This window comes from Mus pahari, chromosome 11, assembly GCF_900095145.1.
Source record: "Mus pahari chromosome 11, PAHARI_EIJ_v1.1, whole genome shotgun sequence".
In the NCBI taxonomy this organism is placed as follows: Eukaryota; Metazoa; Chordata; class Mammalia; order Rodentia; family Muridae; genus Mus; species Mus pahari.
In genome coordinates, this window is record NC_034600.1 from 51,325,623 (window position 1) to 51,345,186 (window position 19,564).

At 42.0% G+C, this 19,564-nt stretch overlaps 1 protein-coding gene across 1 annotated transcript in view; it reads left to right on the top strand.

Moving 5' to 3' along the window:
• The window catches only part of Oxct1 (3-oxoacid CoA-transferase 1), a 121,069-nt gene that overhangs the window by 87,328 nt on the left and 14,177 nt on the right, over positions 1–19,564 (top strand). The window contains exon 14 of the mRNA XM_021208222.2: positions 10,106–10,195. Coding sequence (XP_021063881.1) covers positions 10,106–10,195 — 90 coding nt within the window. The remainder of the gene's footprint in view (positions 1–10,105; positions 10,196–19,564) is intronic.

A 19,564-nucleotide genomic window follows, 5' to 3' on the forward strand; every position in this document is an offset into this window, starting at 1 on the left:
ATTAGCGGCATGTGCCACCTACCCAATTAAAAATAAGTTCAGCCGATAAAAGGCACAGTCCTGGGTAGATAGAAGCGAATGACATCACATGGCACAGTCCAATCACTGTTTCCAGGGTTGCTCACTATTAAATACTATTTCCCCCTTTCCTGCTTTATTCTCTAAAAGCAGTTCAGTTGGACCCAGCCCCTTTCCAGTGTCAAAGGAGAGTAAGTACTACTTTTTGAGGGGACGGTATAATCTTAAAGAAAATATATACAGACTCTCTAAATCATTTGGAAGTTCCTGGTAGGAACATCACCTATCGATGGCAAATCTCTTCTATCTGTACCCAAGGTTAGGTTCCTTAGATAATGCAGGGTTTCCAGAGAAGGAGTCATGATTAGATGGACATTGCTTAAATAGAACTGTCCCTCTGGAAGGAAGACTATGGCTATGTATCAATAACCAATGACTAGGGTATCCATACCTATGATTTCATCAATTACACCTACATAGTGAGACTTTCACAAAAGCCCTAGATGGTGAGGTCTGAGACAAGGATATAATACAGCCATGAAGGAGGTATACCTGGCATAGAGGCTCTACACTCCATGTGCCATGCCTTGCTCTGGGCATCCCTTTCATTTGGTCAGTCTTAGGGTGAGTCCTTGATAACAAACAGCAAGCAGTAAGCCAGATGCTTTCCAGGATTTGGGGACCTACTCTAGTCAGTTACTAAACCTGAGAGGGGGGTTGTGCGAGCTGCTGATGTCACAGGTGGGACATCAGAAATGTTGGGAGCTACTATTTGCAATAATTGTCTTTTGAGGAATGAGAAGGCCATTCTTGTGGAGCTAAGTCCCTTCCCTGTGGGTCTACACTATCACAAGATGTTTAAAGTCAGGAGTGTATTGAATTGGTGAGCCCAGTATGGCTTGTGGTAAAATACTGTGGTACTTATGTTCTTGTTTTATGTGCTCTAAGTATCCTTGCTGGGAGCTCTTTCAGTTTGGCTGGCGCTTGGATCACTTTGGTACCCTCACTTTTTTTTTTTTTTTTCATTTTCTACTGAGTGCTTCCTCATGTTCTGGTACTACAAACACTGTTCATCTCATTGAACAGTCGTTATTTCTTCAAGTGGTCTGGTCCCTCGTATTGAAAGAGTGGCATTTAAAAACTAAGATGTGGGTGCTAGCTGTGTTTACTGCTGCCAGGGCCAGGTTTTCACTGTTTCTAGGCCTTTTGGTTCACAGACCTGTGTGAATGAATCCCTACGGCCTCATGGGAAGGGTTTTGAACAACATCCCATTTTCAACCTAGTCACTGAATACCTGTGCCTCTAATTTCCCAAAGCAATCCTTTGAACCAGTCTTAAGGTCTTTATTTCTACTTCCTTCTGCCTGCTTTGGAGAAGATCCATTTTTAGTTTATAGCAGCACACGTGATTACAAAGTCTACAAATGAGAACATGGACATCTGATTTCCAAGAGTGGCCATTGCTGATGATGTCAGGACCCCTGGCCCTTCCCACATCAACTCGGGACTTCTATATTCTTAATACTTCAAAAAAAAAAAAAAAAAAGAAGAAGAAAGAAGAAGGGTCATGATTATGACCATGACCGTAAGCATGACTCTTCTTTTCTGGAGCCCTGGAAACTCAGGCCTCACACTCTGTGACTCTGTATGCAGTGTTACTCAGGCCTGTGGTCCCCTGAATCCCAGAAATTGGGCTTTCTCAGTCTCCTGAGTCAGACCTACCTCTCAGGTAACAAGTACTCTTCACAAAGTCACCCTCGCACCCGAAATACAAAATAAACAGAACAAACACAAACCAAAACAACAACAACCAAAACCAAGACTTTCTAAGAGTAGCCTGAGACCAGTTTGCCATGGATGTTCATAACCAACCACTCCCAGCTCATTCTGCACGGTCCTCAGACAGGCCAACAGCTGAGGTATAAAGAGAGGACTTATAATTAATGTAGATGCAAAATGATCTAGTCTGCTCTCATCCAAGCCTTTCCTTGCTTAATAGAGAACTCACATTTAGTGTTGTACAACATGCTTTTTCATAATTGCTCTTAGTGGGCTTAAAAAAAAAAAACCTCTTAAATCATCTACTCTATTTTTTTATCCGTTCTTCTATGGATTAAAAAAAAAATGCCATTGTTGCTAGCTTTCGTGTATTCTTCAATAATGTTCTTTCAGTCACCGTGCCTCTCACTGTAAATGCCCCATCCAGCTGTCAGAAATGGCAGTGTAATTACAATAATTCTGTAATGTGCTCTTCAGAGCTTTGCAGGTAGTGGGAGGTGATGGCAAAGAACGTGTGCCTCTGCCACGGTTCAGGTTCTCTCACCCTCTTGGAGGAATCAGAAAGGAACATTTCTGAGATTGGCTATTTCAGATCCTGAAAGACATAGTCATGATTTAATACTCCATGCCAATGGGGGGTTGACAAGATAGCTGTATCCTCATACGTGGAACATAAAATGATTGTGTTTTCCCTGTTGTTTTGTAGGGATTATCCAGGGACTTTCTAAAGTAACGTAAGACTTTGAAATAGCTCTGTGACAGAGACTGAGGTCTTTTATCTCCTGCACTCTCAAACATTAGACTGTATTCATGAACCCAACACAAACATTCATATGTTTATAGGTCCTAGTTCGTCATATGTGAACAATTTCATATTATTCTAGCACATTCATTCCCCTTGGTGATCCAGTGTTGGGAAAAATAGTAATCTTTAGAATTTTAAATATGGTGCTGGCACCTATTTTTGTTTCTGTTTAATGAATGGCTCCAGAACTTACTTGTATTATCACAGCACTCCATCATTCTAAGCAGAAACACCACATCTATCTATTCTGAAACCTCTGTTCAAGTTCCTCCCACTGAAACCTTTGAAGGCGGTCAGGTAGAGAAGGTGCCCATAAGGCAGCTCAAGTGATGTTTATTTCCATCTCTGCTGTGTTATGATTAGACTCAACGAGAACCGAAACTACAGTTTTGGGCAGAGCTCGAAATAATGCTTCTTTTTTTTTCTCTGACTGCCCATTTTGTGAGTCCAGAGAATAGATCAGACAGCCTATCTGTGACTTCGTGACTAAGAAGTCAACCTCTCTAATGTGCCTCCTTTGTAATGCCAGCAACCAAAGGAACTAGGTCACACATCCATTGTTCCTTGGGAAAAGAAAAGCATTGTTTCATAGTTCATATAACAAGTGCATATTAACTCCCCATTCCCTGGTCCGCTTGAGGGCATTAATACAGTCAGTGATGGCCAATGTTAAATGTATTGGGGTTTTTGTTCATCAGGAGTGATGTTTCATAAGAACACTGTAGAATCACTTCTGACTGGTATTTACACGTCTATGAAATGAGAGATTCATTGTGGTTAATACCAGAAACAAAGCTCACTTTTCTTGTTTGAAGTTAATTGATTTCTTTAGGAATCAAGCCTATTTATTACATTCCCGACATGTGCTAGCCTACATATGGCTTGTTATGGATTGCCTCGTAAATGAAGATCCTGACCATGGTTTTTAAAAGCATCTTTCACTTACAATAGGAATTTTGTTCTCTTCGGGCTCACTTCGAGATAAACAGTATCTTAAAGAAATGTGTGGTTTTGCCTCTATAGTTTCTGTTATAAAATGTTAGACACATTTTCCATAGAGACACAATTTTTGTTTTCAGAAATTTGGTCTGGAACTAGAAAATTCATGTGGTTGTAAATTACTCCGTGTAACTATCAAGGATATTTTAAAGTTGAAACATGGTTCTTATTCTATAATTCTATCTATTATAATGGAGTTTATTCTTTGTACTTCTAGGGAAATGAAGTTGACTCTTTGAATATTGGCAAGAAAATGGTGTCAGTATTAAGGCTTTAGAATGTGCACTGTTGATGTCTTTCTATCCCAGGAGCAAAAGAGGGCAACAAGGAACACTGAGGTGTTCAAAGCAAGGAATTCTGTATGCCCAGAGATGGGGGAGAGTGCCTGACAAGTCTGAGGCAGAGCCTTAGTTCATGGCCAGAGCCTGCGTTATCAGGTTTCTTAAGCTCTTTTTTCCTTGGTCAGCTTGTAAATGATACTTTCCTTATTTGAAAAAAAATAAACAAATTCAATACATTTTGGATGTTTATGAAATAACGTACTTAGAACTGAGCCCTGAGGAGGATATAAGAGTTATTATATATAAAAAAAGTTATTAATACCTTATTGGGGCCTAGGAGAGAACCTTTAATTTGACCTCCATACTTTTGATGCTTTGGTAGTCAAATTAAGGGTACAAGGATGGTAGAAAGGAGCCTTAGAGCCCCCAAAGGGACCTGAGGACCCAGGCAAGGCTTGTCGCAGTTGGTGTAACAGATTGTCAAACACCCAAGGATGTGTGCTCCAAAGGTGCTTCCTGAGTCAGACCCCTGCTAGGAGGTTCAGTGAGTCCAGGTCCCATTGCAGAGACACGGGCTAGAAAGGAACCAGGTTCGAGCTCTGAGGGCTAAATCCAGAGGAGCCCAGGGTAGGTCATAACTGATGAAACAGGTCCTTACAAGAACAGGAATAAAAGTGCTTATTAAAATGAAATGTCAAGTTTATTGCATTTTGCTTTTGGAAAGGCCACTCTATGATGGATAACTGATATTTACGATGCATAAGCTATTTTACCTGCCTAGCAAAAGAGGATATAATTATATTTCCAGTCCCGTACGAGTTCATTTACATGATCAATTCACTTGTCCTGGGAAATGGAATTAAATCGATGAAAGGGGAGTTGCCATCTTTCGTGGGCTTTGAAAACTAAGTTTAACCCCCCCCCCAAAAAAAATAAATAAAAGGAAAGCATTCTGCTGTAACTTTGTTGTAAACTAAGGCAAATTGAAAATTTTCATTGTTCCTAAAGAAAAAAAGGTTATAGCCTGTTTTCTTTGTGTTTCAACAAATGGTACTATTTAACCACCTTACATTGTTTCCCTCCTGCTTTAGCAGGAGCATGCTAAGGAGAACTTTTCTTCCCTTGAGCATTGTTTAATAATGGGGAAGACAGAAATAAAGAGGCTTATATTTGGATTGAGCTGGGTACTTCTGTTCTGGTGTTTAATACTGAGCTGCGAGCACCAGTTTTATTAATAATTTGCCCCACAGCCATCCTTTCCTTATACTTGCCATGTGTTCACGTTTCCTACTGTGGCACATGCCACCACTTAAAAATGCTACAAAACGGTTTCTATATACGACTAAAGGGTTTCTCACTTCATTCGAGAATACTGAACACTAACAATCCAGAAATGATCTGTTGCTATTTATGGCCTAATGAAAAAGATGGTGTCATGAATAATTTTTCAACATGTTTTGTATTTTATTTAAAGCGTATTTTGCAGTACCTCCCCAAATATTCAAACTCCTTGTAAAATCACCAAAAATTACATGATCGTGTTGAGAGTTTGACTTACTATTTCTTTTTTTGCATATAATTTAACATCTGTAGTTTGCTACATTGACGAACAAAGCAGACGAAATACATTGAAAATGCTGATTTTTAAGTAAATTCTATATATACTAGAATTTTATTGAAAACTCTAATGGCCTTGCATTTCTGATTTTCGACTTGGTACTGGCGTAGCAGATCCTAAGTGGATAGTTATGGACTAAGGACCATAGTTGGAGCATTGTCACTGTAGAAGTGTTGTGTGATTCTGTTGTATTGGAGAATACCACATTTCAAGCTCATTTTATTGCATACTTTCCGTGCTTTATGTCAGAATGAAAAATGATGAGATGGTTATAAGCTGAGCATCCAGCAATCATCTCCCCATTATACTCGAGGGCATACAGTCCAAATCTAAAGTTACACCATTCAAGAAATATGTGTTCGATGAGAGTTAAAGAGGCTACACCTGGTGTCACCCTGCCCAGTGCTCATTCATGTCCAAACCCTCTTCTTCATTACAGGGCAATCTTCCCCAAGTGTCATCTCTCATGATTTATTTAAAGGGACTATTTTTAGTTCCTTAATCTTCTCATTTATTTAGCTTTTTGTTGTCTAGGTTGAATAGGGTATTGAGTCTGGTGAAGGAAAATGAGTGTGGAAGTGGAATCTATGTCCCTTTCCAGCTGTTCCCTTAACAGATCTGTTCAATTCGCGCGCTCTCTCTCACTCATGAGAAGCAATAGCATAGCTTTAAAAATGCCAGTGCCTGGCAAACACAGAAGTGGATGCTCACAGTCAGCTATCGGATGGAACACAGGGCCCCCAATAGAGGAGCTAGAGAAAGTACCCAAGGATCTGAAGGGGTCTGCAACCCTATAGGTAGAACAACAATATGAACTAACCAGCACCCCCAGAGCTCATGTCTCTAGCTGCATATGTAACAGAAGATGGCCTAGTCTTCCTGCTTAAGCAGTTTGGCACCCTAAGCATTTACTTCCCATTGATGCTGAACAGTAGGGCATGGTTCTGAGTAAGTGAGTTTTGTAAGGACCCAGGAGTTCTTCCCTCACTTTGCCTTTTCATGTCCATACAATAGAAGGTGGAAAGATTCATACAAGACTTGTTATGGGCTAGCACCTTGAAGTTACAAATATTATCTCCCCCTTTTTCCGTTGTCTGGAATCCAGGCCCATTGCTATGTTTAACTGCAGTAGAACTAGGAAATTTGGGTCTCACACAAATGCTGATAACCCGAGGTGAGGGATAATGGTGAGTTTGCCTTCGATAGATAGTTGATTGCTTCTCTTTTTGTTCTTGCCAGTCTAGATAGAGCCATTTGTCTTCCTTCAGCAGTTGATTCTGTTTCAGGAATCCTTTGGGAGTTCAGATGGTAGGAAACATCCTGTTTTCTTTTTCCAATGCGTTGAGCATACTAAAAGAGTAAGAGAACCAAATACCTGCAGGTTTTACAGTCACTACTAGAAACACGTTGATTTGGGTGCGCCGCTCTACTATTTTTTCAGTATTGCTTTCTCCAAGTGGGGATAAGTTCACTGAAATCCCCTCTTGGTAAGATTGCTGTCACCCCTTCTTGCCATCCCTTCTCCAGGCACAGTTGCCAGATGTGTCCTCACTGTCCTGGTACAATGAGAACAAGCCTGTGCCACTTGCTTCCCTCATCCAGGGATTTATGGCGTAAGGGAAAAGGAGTCAGGAGGAAAAACAAAGCTGAACGTCCCAGTAATAGTAGAATTACATACTGAAGGGACCCAGGCAAAGGGTACTTATCGACATGTTGGGGATAAGGAGAAGTGGGTTATGCCACTCTCAGAGAAGGAAAGATTGCTCTGTCTCTGTCTCTATACATATATATATATATATATATATATATACCATATACTTTCATATGTTGTCGTGTGCAGGGTTAACCATGGCTTTATGGCAGAGATACATAGTCTTAGTTTAGGTCAGAGAGGTTTGAGATTTGGCAGTGTCACACAGAGTTTAACAGTTGTTCATTCTTGGGCATCTTTTGCTTGTGGAAGCAGGTGTTTAGAGGTTAAGATGGTGTTATGAAATTTCTAGCCTGTGCTTTGTGGGCTAGAGAACATCAGCTCCCTTACCTGAGCTATGAAGACTTTATATACAGTGAGTGTGTAAAAAGAGGGCCCTTTTAAAAAGAGGCAAACAGGTAGATGTTCTGCAATTGTTTCAAGTTCTGTTTCTGTTGGCTCAGTGCTCTGTCTGTACCCAGGAGGTTCTCTGTAAGTATTTAACTAATTGAAGTGATTTCAAATGTGTGCATCACATTCAGTTAAGTTGAGCAAGGCCCCTATTAGAGGCTGTCATACATTTCAAACCTCTGTACTCATTATGCCTCAAGGCTTGCCTGTGGTGTATTGGGACCAGGAATTTTTTTTTTTTCTAATTCAAGGGATTGATATCACATTAAGTTAATTTCTGGTTTCTTGTTTCTGTCCATGGCTTTTCCATAGTTATCGAGCCATAAAGATATTGGTGTTTTCTACAAAGATCTGAGGACCTGATGACCAACCTGTTAGAGTTGCAGTTGACTAAGGGTCATAGCATTGATGGAGAAGTTAAAATTGTACATTTAAATGGATATTTTGCATTCTTTTTTTATTGGATATTTTACTTGCTTACATTTCAAATGTTATCCCCTTTCCCGATTTCTGGCCCCCCAGAAGCCCCCATCCCATCCCCCCACCTCCTGCTATGAGAGTGTGCCCCCACCCACCCACTCCTGCCTCCCCACCCTCACACTCCTCTGCACTGGGGCATCTGAAGATGCTTGCAGCCAACCATTGAACTGATCATGGGGTCCCCAATGGAGGAGTTAGAGAAAGGACTGAAGGAGCTGAAGGGGTTTACAACCCCATAGGAAGAACAATATCAACCAACTAGACCCCCCTAGAGCTCCCAGGGACTAAACCACCAACCAAGGAGTACATATGGAAGGACCCATGGCTCCAACCCCATATGTAGCAGAGGATGGCCTTGTTGGGCATCAATGGGATATTTTGCATTCTCTCAAACCCTGTCTGAATCCAACTGATCTTGTATCCTCCACACACCTCTCCACTCTACCATTGCCAGCTGCCGCCCATCTCCTTGGTGGCAGGCTGTAAGCCACAAAGCGTCCAACTGCTTCCTCCTGTCCTACATGCCGCTCCTCTAATTCCTGCCTACATGCTGTGTTTACCTCTGAGATGTCTCTGAGGTCATGATGGATTTGAGGTCCTGTTTTAGACCCACACATACCTTTCTTAATCCCCTCAGAGCTCTGAGATGGTTGGAGAATAATGAATGGCCAATGAGCCAGAAAATAGAGCTTATAAACGAAAAATAAAACGTTAAGGAAGTTTCTATGTTAGAAGTCATGTCTTTTCACTGTGCCATGGGAGGATGTATTTCGTCACCTTTGGAAACACCTGTTTTTTCCAAAACTCTGTATCCAGGAGACAGAGCAGGTGGTTGGAATCTTTGCATGTGTGTGTGTGTGTGTGTGTGTGTGTGTGTGTGTGTGTGTGTGTGGCACATCTAAGAGAATTGATCAATGAATAATGAAGGAAGGTGGAGGGGTGGGTAGGAACAGATCAGTGACGCAGGGCACTTCTGAGTGCAACACCTCCTTTCTGCTTTTGCTTGACTAGGAAGGTTTTCTATTTTGTTCTTCCTCTTTTCCAAGTGTAAGATGAAAGCCCAGAGCCAGAAAGATAGACAGAACCACTTTCCTTACTAGTTAGTCACCTCTAGAGAGAATTCCTTTAGTGCCTCTGTGTACTAGTGTGACTCTATAGGAAACCCAAACGTGCCTTAGAAAGTGTCTGGAACGGCCACATCTGTAAAAACAAGTACATGTTTGAAAGAAAGACACGAAGGTCATAGCTGTCAAGGTTTCAATCTGATTGTTCTGGTTTTTTTGCAAGAATTCTACAAAGGTTCTTATATTAGTTGCTTATTCACTTGTCTTATTACTAAGTTGTCAACAAAAATATGTACTAGTAATAATTAGTAAAAATGAAATAATACCATTCATCCTGGGGCTAGTGAGATGGCTTAGCAGGTTAAGGGGCTACTGCACAAGCCTAATGAGCTGAATCGAATCCTGAGAACCTATGGAGAGGTGGGAGGACAGAACCAACTCTACAGGGTTGTCCTGTAACTTCCTTCTTTTTTTTTTTTTTCTTTTTTCTTTTTTTTGTTTGTTTGTTTGTTTTTTCGAGACAGGGTTTCTCTGTGTAGCCCTGGCTGTCCTGGAACTCACTTTGTAGACCAGGCTGGCCTCGAACTCAGAAATCCACCTGCCTCTGCCTCCTGAGTGCTGGGATTAAAGGCGGGCGCCACCACGCCCGGCTGTCCTGTAACTTCCTCTCGTGCAACACATCATGCATACATTTGTGTCATTCACACAGATGCACACACAACAATAGTATGATAATAGCAGCAATTATAAATATATTGATATAAAGCCATCCTGAACATTGTCCTTTAACCATAGGCTAACAGAATAGCAGAGTTTTAGGTTACAAAGCTTGGCGTACTGAGTAGTGACAGTAAGTTTCTCCTGCGGTGACTTGTGCTGACAAGTTAACGGTGCCCTTCCCCTTATGCTAGAAGTAAGCTGTGCCTGACTATTCAGTTTGTTTCTGTTCCTGTTTTACAGGGGAAAATGGTGAAAGGAATGGGAGGAGCTATGGATTTAGTGTCCAGTTCCAAAACCAAAGTGGTGGTCACCATGGAGCACTCCGCAAAGGTAACACGTGTTTCCTCACACATTTGAAACGACTCACAACACGCCGAGCCTCGGTGTGCCATGTCGCCAGACTGTGGGTTTTAGTTTTCTCTGGCTTCTCGAAGGTGATGGCACTTAGGTTGATAAGGTAAAGACCACAGGAAAGTAGCAGTTCATTGCCTGGCCAGATGCTTCCTCTGGGACCCCAGGAACTGTGGGGGACCCCAGGTATCGGGGTGTCCTTTGGACAGTCGTGTGCTCATCCCGAGTTAAAGCGTCACTGTCGTCACTGTCTCTGAAGTCAGTGAAGATGTGTTGATTCTTGAGTTAAAATTGTTATAGTGGCCACTCACTGTGGTCACGTGAAAATCACCATAGGCTGTCGGTCTGCAACAGTAGTTATTTTCAAGTGGACGGTTCTTTCCAGAATGTATGAGAACCTAACAGCTACGGTGATAGCAAACATCCTTGTTCCAAGAAGCACAGTTTTGACAAACCATCCAACAGTTGATGGGGTGCCTCCTTGGTACTGGGTGATCATAGCTAGGATTTGTCAATGACACCAAAGTAAGCCAAAACCACTGATCGAATGGAGCTCATCTTCAACATTCTCCCTCTTTAATCTGATAATAAAAATAGCTAACATGTATGGGGCTTTTACTGCCAGTTGAGCATGTCTCTGTTTGTATGTACATGCCCATAAAGTTGATAATAGATATCTTATTTTTCCACTACATTTCTTTAGCTCTCCATTCATTTACGTACATACTTACTTATTGTCTGTTTGTGTATACATTCACTTAGCCCGACATGTGTGTGGAGCTCAGAGGACAACTTAGAGGAGTTGGTTCATGTTCTGGTGATTGCACTCAGGCTGTGAGCCTTGAAAACAAGGATCCTTACCAACTGAGCCATCTCACTGGCCTCTAATAATATCCCCCCCCCCATGCATTACCTCTCCCCCACACACACCAATTTGTGTTTTGGTTCTGGCAGCAGAGCCAAGAATCACTTTCTTGAGGTCTTATGACTCGTGTATTGAGACTTGTCTTTCACTGCAAAGCCCGGTCTTCTAACAAATGGAGCTGTTAGTCCAACTTGCTTGCTGCTTACTGTCTTTTCTGTCCAGGACTCACTGATTTCTGATGATTGTCGAAGTCAGTCTTGGGTGGTCTGTCCCTCGCTTGCCGTGACCTTAGTTTTTCCTTTATTAATCGTGCGAGGCTTACTGGTCTGAGTGGAATGGTCGTGTGCCTGCCTGACTTGATTTAGTGATGCACCAGCCCACATAAGAGCACGGGGCTAGCTTTGCACCTTGCTTGTTGGCTAGGGGAGTTCTGTTGGCGAAGAGAGCCGTGAATGCTAACCGCCCTAAATATGAACTAGCATAGGTTGTTTAGAAGACGGTGGGAAGTGAGCAGCGGAGCGTAATAGCAGGATAATAGAAGGGGAAACAGCACAGGTGACTCCCTCGAGACGCCTTGCCCAGCATCCAAAATGCTCATCTCGGTGGCGGAAGAGCGCCAAACTGCAAATCAAATCAAAGTCATCTCTGGAACATAATGTTTGGAGGGAACTCCATCCAACTTCCCTTTGGTTGTTATTGTACTGTTGACGCATAGGCAGTGGAGTCTGACTTATTTTGGATTATTTTTGCACATTCATTTTCAAAACATTAGGATTGTGTTTAGCAAATTCTCTCTCCCTCTCCCTTCCCCCCATCCCCCCCCCCNCCAAAGTCTTTTCTTCTCAGCTGGAATTTCTGATAGAGGAAAATAAACGGTGTGTCAGACCTGTAGCTGACTGAATCCCTGTTAGAGCTTGCTGCAGATGCAAGGCCCTGTGCTTTGCCTCCCCCTCCCCTTCTTTTCTCAGTGAGAAATTGGGTTGTTTCACACTAGAATTGGAGGGCTTCCCACAAATCCTTTCATTTGAACAAAGCAGAAGGAATTCTCAGTTTTTTTTTGTTTTTTGTTTTTTTTTTTCAAAACTTGGAGGGAGGGGTTGTTTGTTAGCCTCATTCTATATCCAGGCTTGTTTGGGACTCACTTTGGAGGCAAAGCTGGCCTTAAACTCATGGTCATCCTTCTGCCTCAGGGTACTGGGACTACCACATTCACAGCTGTGAGTAGAATAGTTATAAAAGACTTCACACGTAACATTTAGATAAGCTCCAAATACTATGTGGGAAAGCTCACATCTCACTTGTGGTCCTGAGGGTGTGGTCCTCACATCTCACTTGTGGTCCTGAGGCTGCTTGGGCCTGCTCCTCTGGATTCACTGTGAATGGCATGGGTATATAAACCTTGCCACATCCTCCCTACTGGAAAGGGACAGACTTCCCATTCCTGACAGCCCTTCCCATTCCTAGCAGCCCATCCTTTCTTCCGAGGCGGCCTGGCAACCACTGCTGTGTTACAACACACAAACAGCCCCACAGGTTTATAAACTTAGAGCACAGGGCTCACAAAGGGATTAAAAGAGGAGAGAAATGTAGTCTTGTCGTCTTGAGCTGTGCTCTTGTTCCTGTAAGTGTCTGGATCTACCTGCCCAGTGGTATTTCAGGTGTGGTTTTGTGCCTTTGAACTTTCTTACCCACCTATAGGGTACAGGTGCATTGGCAGACCTTTATAACATCTTTCTTCTTCCTTCCTTCCCTCCTTCTTTCTTTCTTTCTTTCTTTCTTTCTTTCTTTCTTTCTTTCTTTCTTTCTTTCTTTCTTTCCTTCCTTCTTTCCTTCTTTCTTTCCTTCCTTCCTTCTTTCCTTCTTTCCTTCTTTCCTTCTTTTCTTTCTTTCTCTCATTGTTTTAATAAGAACAAAGGAGACTTCGAAAAACTGGCTGCCTGCTGGTGCTACTCCCAAGTGACTCCTTGCCTTCTGTCAGCTTCTGGGGCCACCAGCAGGTGCGGGCATCCACCTACAATGCTGTCTGTACTGAGGCCGGATGTAATAATACCAAGGCAGAATTGTACTATACATCCTTCCATCTCTCTTTGTTTTAGAAAGTATAGTGCTTTTAAAAAGTTAACTCTTGGACAATTCCATACATGCATGCTTTTCTTCTTTTCTTCTCTGACCTATTCTACGTTCTGCCCCTTAAAACTGGAAAGGCAATAAAGAAGAACTTGGGTCCTTAGCTGCTGGACATGTGCCTAGCATTGCACAGACTTAGTCTCACTTTCTTGGAGGGCCCCTGAATAAGTTCAGAATGTAAGCAAGCCACTGTAGGAAAAGTGGCTGGGTTAGGAGTTTGAGTCCATCTCTGCCAGCCTATGTCTACCTTACTTTCACAGATGTCTGCACATTGTCCTGCCTCTCTCCCTATCTTGCCCAGATTTGTCCCTTCAGGGACCTTTGTGCCCCTTTCCCTAACTATACCTCCCATTGCTTTGGTGAGAAAGCCATCAGTAAAGGCTTTGAAAATAAGTAATCTTAGAATGTGAGCTCTCTCTGTTTTTATTTCCTCAGATTGTGTGTTATAATCTTTTCCCCTGGATGCTTAATAGCCCAGTGGCAGGCAGTGATTTCAAACCTCCCCCCTCTATGCCACTGGGCTGGGATCGGTGCTATTTGAACATTTGTGATGTCTGGACTGTTTGAGTTATAATTTAGAGGTGAATCTAGCTATTGTACTCTGCCCTTCTCTCATTTTGTCTGCATTCCAAAGGCCTTTAAAAACTGGGCTGAGATAAGTTGCTGCTCAGCCACCTCAGATCCACACATGTCCAGTTCCTTTCCTTATGAGTTCCCAACATGACTTGGAGCTCCATCTCTGGGCCTCTAAGCCTTACATCTTCTATACCATGTTGGAGTACTACTTAAAACATTCTTTTTGTGCCAACCATTGTATTTCACTAGGTGGTTCTAGAAAGCCTTTATCTCTGACTGTAATTCCCTGGTGAGTTCCAGAATTGGGTTGCTAATCCCTTTTAGAGAACTTCTACCTGGATGTTCCAGAGCTACCTCAACTACAACGTGCTCCCAATTGAAATGACTTATCTTGCTTTCACCTAAACGGTCTCATCTTCACTTGAGTTGCACTTAACATTTACTGTAAGCAAGCAAAGGAAGAACCTCTGTTTTTGAGAACACTAAAGAGAGCTCTGCTTCTGAGGAAGACTTATATTTTCCTATTAATACAGTGAGAGATTTGGGGTCCGAGGGAGTAACAGGAATCATAATTGTGTTGTTATGAAGCTGAGAATGCATCTTTGGGAATGATTTTTCTGATTTAGTCTAATCCATCCAGGAGCACAGGTCTCGTAGATATTATGATACCAATTTTATCTTCTCTTTCCTTTTTTTTTTTTATTCTAAAAGAGAATTATAAAAATGGACTGAAGCTTATTAATCTCATTTATTTTAGACCAAATGTATTACTAAAAGGAACAAATGTAAAAGATTTCTGTGGTAATTTTTGGCAACACTAAAAAGTACTCTCAATTAAATATTCTTTTGTTTTGGATTGATTCAGGATTAGAGGTAGTGTCTGCTTGTGTTTTTACGATCCTGAAAAGCTTCTCATTTTTTTTTCTGGACTGACGGTTCATTAGTCTATATAGTTTGGAAGAAAAGTAGTCTACTTAAAAGAAAAAAAATCAAAATTCTAAGGGGCCTGAGGTATGTGTAACTTTGTAGTAAAGTGTACACTTAGCACACACACGGCCCTGGTACCATCATAATATCAAACTAAGAACAGAGACATGTTTGCGTGTGTTTGCCCTTTTATATCTCTCTTGTGATAGAAATCCTTGAGAAACAGATAACCCCTGAATGTGGACATGACATAATCTAACATCCAGTAAAAGCTTTAAAATTGGTCTTACAGACTATAATTAAACTAATAATTTTAAACTATATAAGTTTGTGTTATATAAGTGGCCAATGAAATGCTATGTTTTTTGTTTTTTTTGTTTTTTTGTTTTTAAAGGAAGTCAAAAAGTTAAACTGAGGAAAACTAAGTTTCACTCTTTTTTGTGAGTGGAAAAGGTTTCCTACCTGTCCCTGGGCTCTGCTATACAGATGCTAAAGATGGCAAGGTTCAGCCTTTACAGAGAGAGTGAGAGCTTCCCTAACAGGAGGAGCCTGTTGAAGAGACAGGGCCTCAAACCCCTGAAGCTCCTTCACAGGGAACTGGCTTGGTACATCCACTGTCTCAGTTGGCTACTCTTCCCTTGAGTATCCCTGTGATAACTAACTCCTATTTTATCTACATATAAATATCATTCATAATTTTTGTAGAAATATTTAATCCCTATCCGGGGTTTCTACCCCACCTTTGACCTTTTAGTTCCTGGATAAAGCACATACACACCCTTTATCTTTATAATATGCCTTAAAAAGCTGTAGTGCTGGGCAGATATCTACCTTCTATACTATTGTATCTGTTTCCCAACCAATACTCCCATTATATAATTTGCTATGTTCCATCTGGGCTGCTCTTAACTCCAAATAGCCAACCCTCACAGCCATTGTTTCATGACTCATCTGACCCATGGTGGCATGCTCCTTAATACCAAGCACTGCCTCTGTCAATTCTGCCCAGTTCTAGGCTGTAGACATCTTTATTTACCAATCAGAAATAACTTCTGGGCAAGGTCACATAGTGTCACTTGGGTCTACATGCAGACTCTCATCTACGGGGTAACCAGGTCTTGGGGGCCCTGCACTTAGCATGACAACAGATAGCAACAGACCAAACCTCAACTGTTCCTCTTTTTAGTCCAGTAAAAGGCTCCCTTTCTCTCAGATATAAATCGACTATATGAAAATTATAAAATATGGTATATATTTATAATGTCCAGCCCATTATATTTGACAATTTAGATAAAGAATTTTTTTTATCATCTATCCTATTTTGGTAAGTTAGAATTTTGTATTTAAATAGTTTATTATCTTTTTAGGCCTAGAACATCTTAAATCCTAAACAACCTAATTGTGAGACTTCAACATCATCAGAGATTTGAGAAGGAATAAATATTATTTAATTGTGAGTCTTCAACCTCATCAGAGATTTGAGAAGGAAGAGATATTTTTTGAGTATGCAGGAAGCACAATGATGCAGCTTCCACAAACCATAGAAATGACAAAGATAGCTTACTGCCTGTACAGTCCCCCATATTCCTTATAACATTGGAGTATCTATCTTCAGCCTTCTGGCCCAGAACATCTGACCGACTTTAAATGAAGCAGGAATTATGAAGGGCTAGCTTACCCTCTCTTGGCAGAGCTTAGTAGTTGACTCTCCTGCATCCATTTGTCCTATTTGGACAGTATTCTGCTGCAGATAAAGTTGGGGCATTTTTCCCCCCTCGTGGCCAGTTTGCCACAATTGAAGCAACTCCGTAGGGAGGTTATTGATGCTCATCACCTCCTCTGATGTAGAATGGGGGTATTGTCAAGAATAACTCTGTCTCATAATCAAAGGATCTTTTAATAATGAAATGATTTTCAATGCCACAGTCTGTAGATTTCGGATGCTTTTGAAGAGCGTCTGTCTGTGTCTGAACAAGCAAACATTGCCTGTCTCCAGCTCCCTATTATCTGTACAACCCAGGATGTATATTCTTTGTGAAATCCAGAGTAGTATCTAGCATGACTATGAATTTGATTGATTGACTGTTAACTTGCACTACTTAATCATCTGAAACACTTTGTCATAGCAGCTATTAAAAGGACTGGGATTAAATCTTGTATTTTTTTTAAATGAGTTGCATAAGCATAGGCAGAGTAACAAAATTCAGGAATTGCAAAATGTCTCTGTGCAAACAGACGGTCTCCACCAGTGTCCCGTGAGAACTGAGCAGGTACCTAGAAAGGCTAAAAGGACCCATGAGGATAAACTCAGTGAGAGCGAGCTCATCCTGGCCCAGTACTCTGCCCACCTGATTTTCATTGTATAGCCAATGCATTTTTTGTTATGCCCCACCTCAGTCATCACAGTAACCTGCCAGTCATGTAATCGGTAACAAGCACAGCACTCCACAGTGAAGTGTGTGCATGTGTGTAGAAAATAGTTTGCTTGCTTTCACCATTATGGTGAGGGGTGGTCAGGGAGAAGGCGCTGGGCATGCGGACAAGCAGGCTTCTGTGATGCTGTGTTGAGGTTAAAGAGAGCCTTGATATTGGCTTCCTTGTACCAAAGATTATATATTCTCCTACAGAGTTCAGCATCTGATAGCTTATAACAAGCTTTGACGATTAGGAAGGGGCTAGTGGAAGAGGTAGAAGTCCATTTTATTCCTCCTTTTGATGTTCTGTGTTTTACACTGCAGGCCCAGTGTGTCTGCACTCTTAACCCCTGCAAATCTTGTGCTCTCCTTTCAAGTCCTTCTGTTAGATGAGCTTCTGTTGAGCTCAGAGATATTGCAACTATGGTAGTATATTTCTGAGAGCTAGAAAGACGTCCCAGGCAGCCCACAGATACTTATTAGTCACATGGTATTTGTAAGTCCAACTCTGTCAGAGTTCTCTGAACCACATTGCAATATCCAAAAGCACATTGGTCACTGTGGTGCACTTAGTGTTCTTCTCGCTCCCGTAGCTGCAGAGATGGATGGTCTCAACTTTGAGCAAGCTCGGAGGCTGTTAGGAATTGATAGGAGACGAACATCATAACATGGGTAGTGGAGGGTGGAGGAAGAACAGACCACCAAAAAGGGGCACCAAGCTGGGGATGCCCTTGGGACACTGGAGTGGATACTATGTAAGGTATATTGGAGAGGCTATTCTGACAACTGAAAAGGGTATGTCCATTTGACTTGGAGGTGATGAGATGTGATATGGTGCATTTTTCCCAGTACCTGGTGACATGGGAATGACCAATTCCTAGAACATTCTGTTGTGTAAAATAAATGAGCTGGTTATATGAGATTAAATTCATTTTGATGCCCTGAAATGTACTGCTATGGTAGCAAGAGATATTATCATTTAACCAGAGTTGTTCATCACTGAAAAACGTAGTTCTACGATTACATGTAGAGATCTAAAGAATTAAAGAGCTCCCAAAGAAGCAAATTCTATAAAGCTCTGAGGCACAGTCATTGAAAAATAAAATTGTGAAGTACCTAAGGTCTTGAAGGGGAGAAAGATGTCAGGGAAACGGAAGCAGTGGAGTTTAAACCAGTCAAGGTTATGATGATATTAAGATGTCATTGCATTCAGTCCCCCCTTCCACAGTTCTCATCCCATTCCTCTTCCTCCTTGCCTTTGAAAGAGTGCCCCTGCCACCAGGCCACCCCCTTCCCTGGGGCCTCAAGTCTCTAGAGGATTAAGTGCATCTTCTCCCACTGAGGCCAGGTCTGGTAGACCTCTGCTATTTATGTGCCAGGGGACTCCGACAGTTGGTGCATGCTCCTGATGGCTCAGTCTCTGGGCTCTCCCTGGAGTCTGGGTTAGATGAGACTGTGGCTCTGCCTATGTGGTCACTCACTTTCCCCTTCAGCTTCTTTAATCCTCTTGATTCAACCATAGGGGTCCCCGACTTCAGTCCAGTGTTTGAGTGTATCTGCGTCTGTCTCAGTCAGCTGCTGGTAGGGCCTCTCAGAGAACAGCCATGCTAGGCTCTTGTTTGTAAGCACATCATAGCATCAGTAATAGTGACAGGCCTTGGTACAGCCCCCGCCTCCATGAGACTCTTTTCCATTTTTCCTTCAGTCTCTTCTCCATTTTTGTCCCTGCAGTTCTTATAGACATGAACATTCTGGGTCAGAAATTTTAACTGTGGTTTAGTAACCTAGTCCCTCCAATTGAGGCTTTGTCTATCTACTGGAGGTGGACTGTCCCTAATGTTGGGCATTTTGGCTAATGTCACTCCCAATGAGTTTTGAGAGTCTCTCACCTCCGGGTCTCTGGTACTTTCTAGAGGGTCCCTCCTCCCCAAAGGCTGCTTATTTCCATTCATATTTTGGCTCTCTGTACATCTCTCCTGCCCCCCACCCCACCCTGTATCTGATCCTGTTCCCCCTGCTTTTGTTTTTTTAAACATCAGTTCAACCCCTCCTCATTCAGTGCACCTTCAGTGTCTCAGGAAAGCAGATCAAGGCAACAGGGGATCACAACCCAGAGAATTTAAAGGTCCAGATAAATGCCTCCAGGTCTCCATTAAATGAGAGTACTAGTCAGCGAACTCCTGCAGTGTGTTTGATGCGCCACACTGTACCGACAGTCTTTATTAGAATTTATTTTTAAACGTTCAAAATCAGCGATCGCTCCTGCTCTGTGAATCACTGATGTATGCAGCTGTCACACTATACGGCGAGGCAAGGCTCAGCGTGCTTGGGAAAGTGCTAACGTGGGAGTCAGTCACGGTTTGTCTTGAGAGCCAACTTGTGGTTGCAATGCAATAGTGACTGACGTCTGTCATCTGTGTGCATGTTATTTTCCATCTC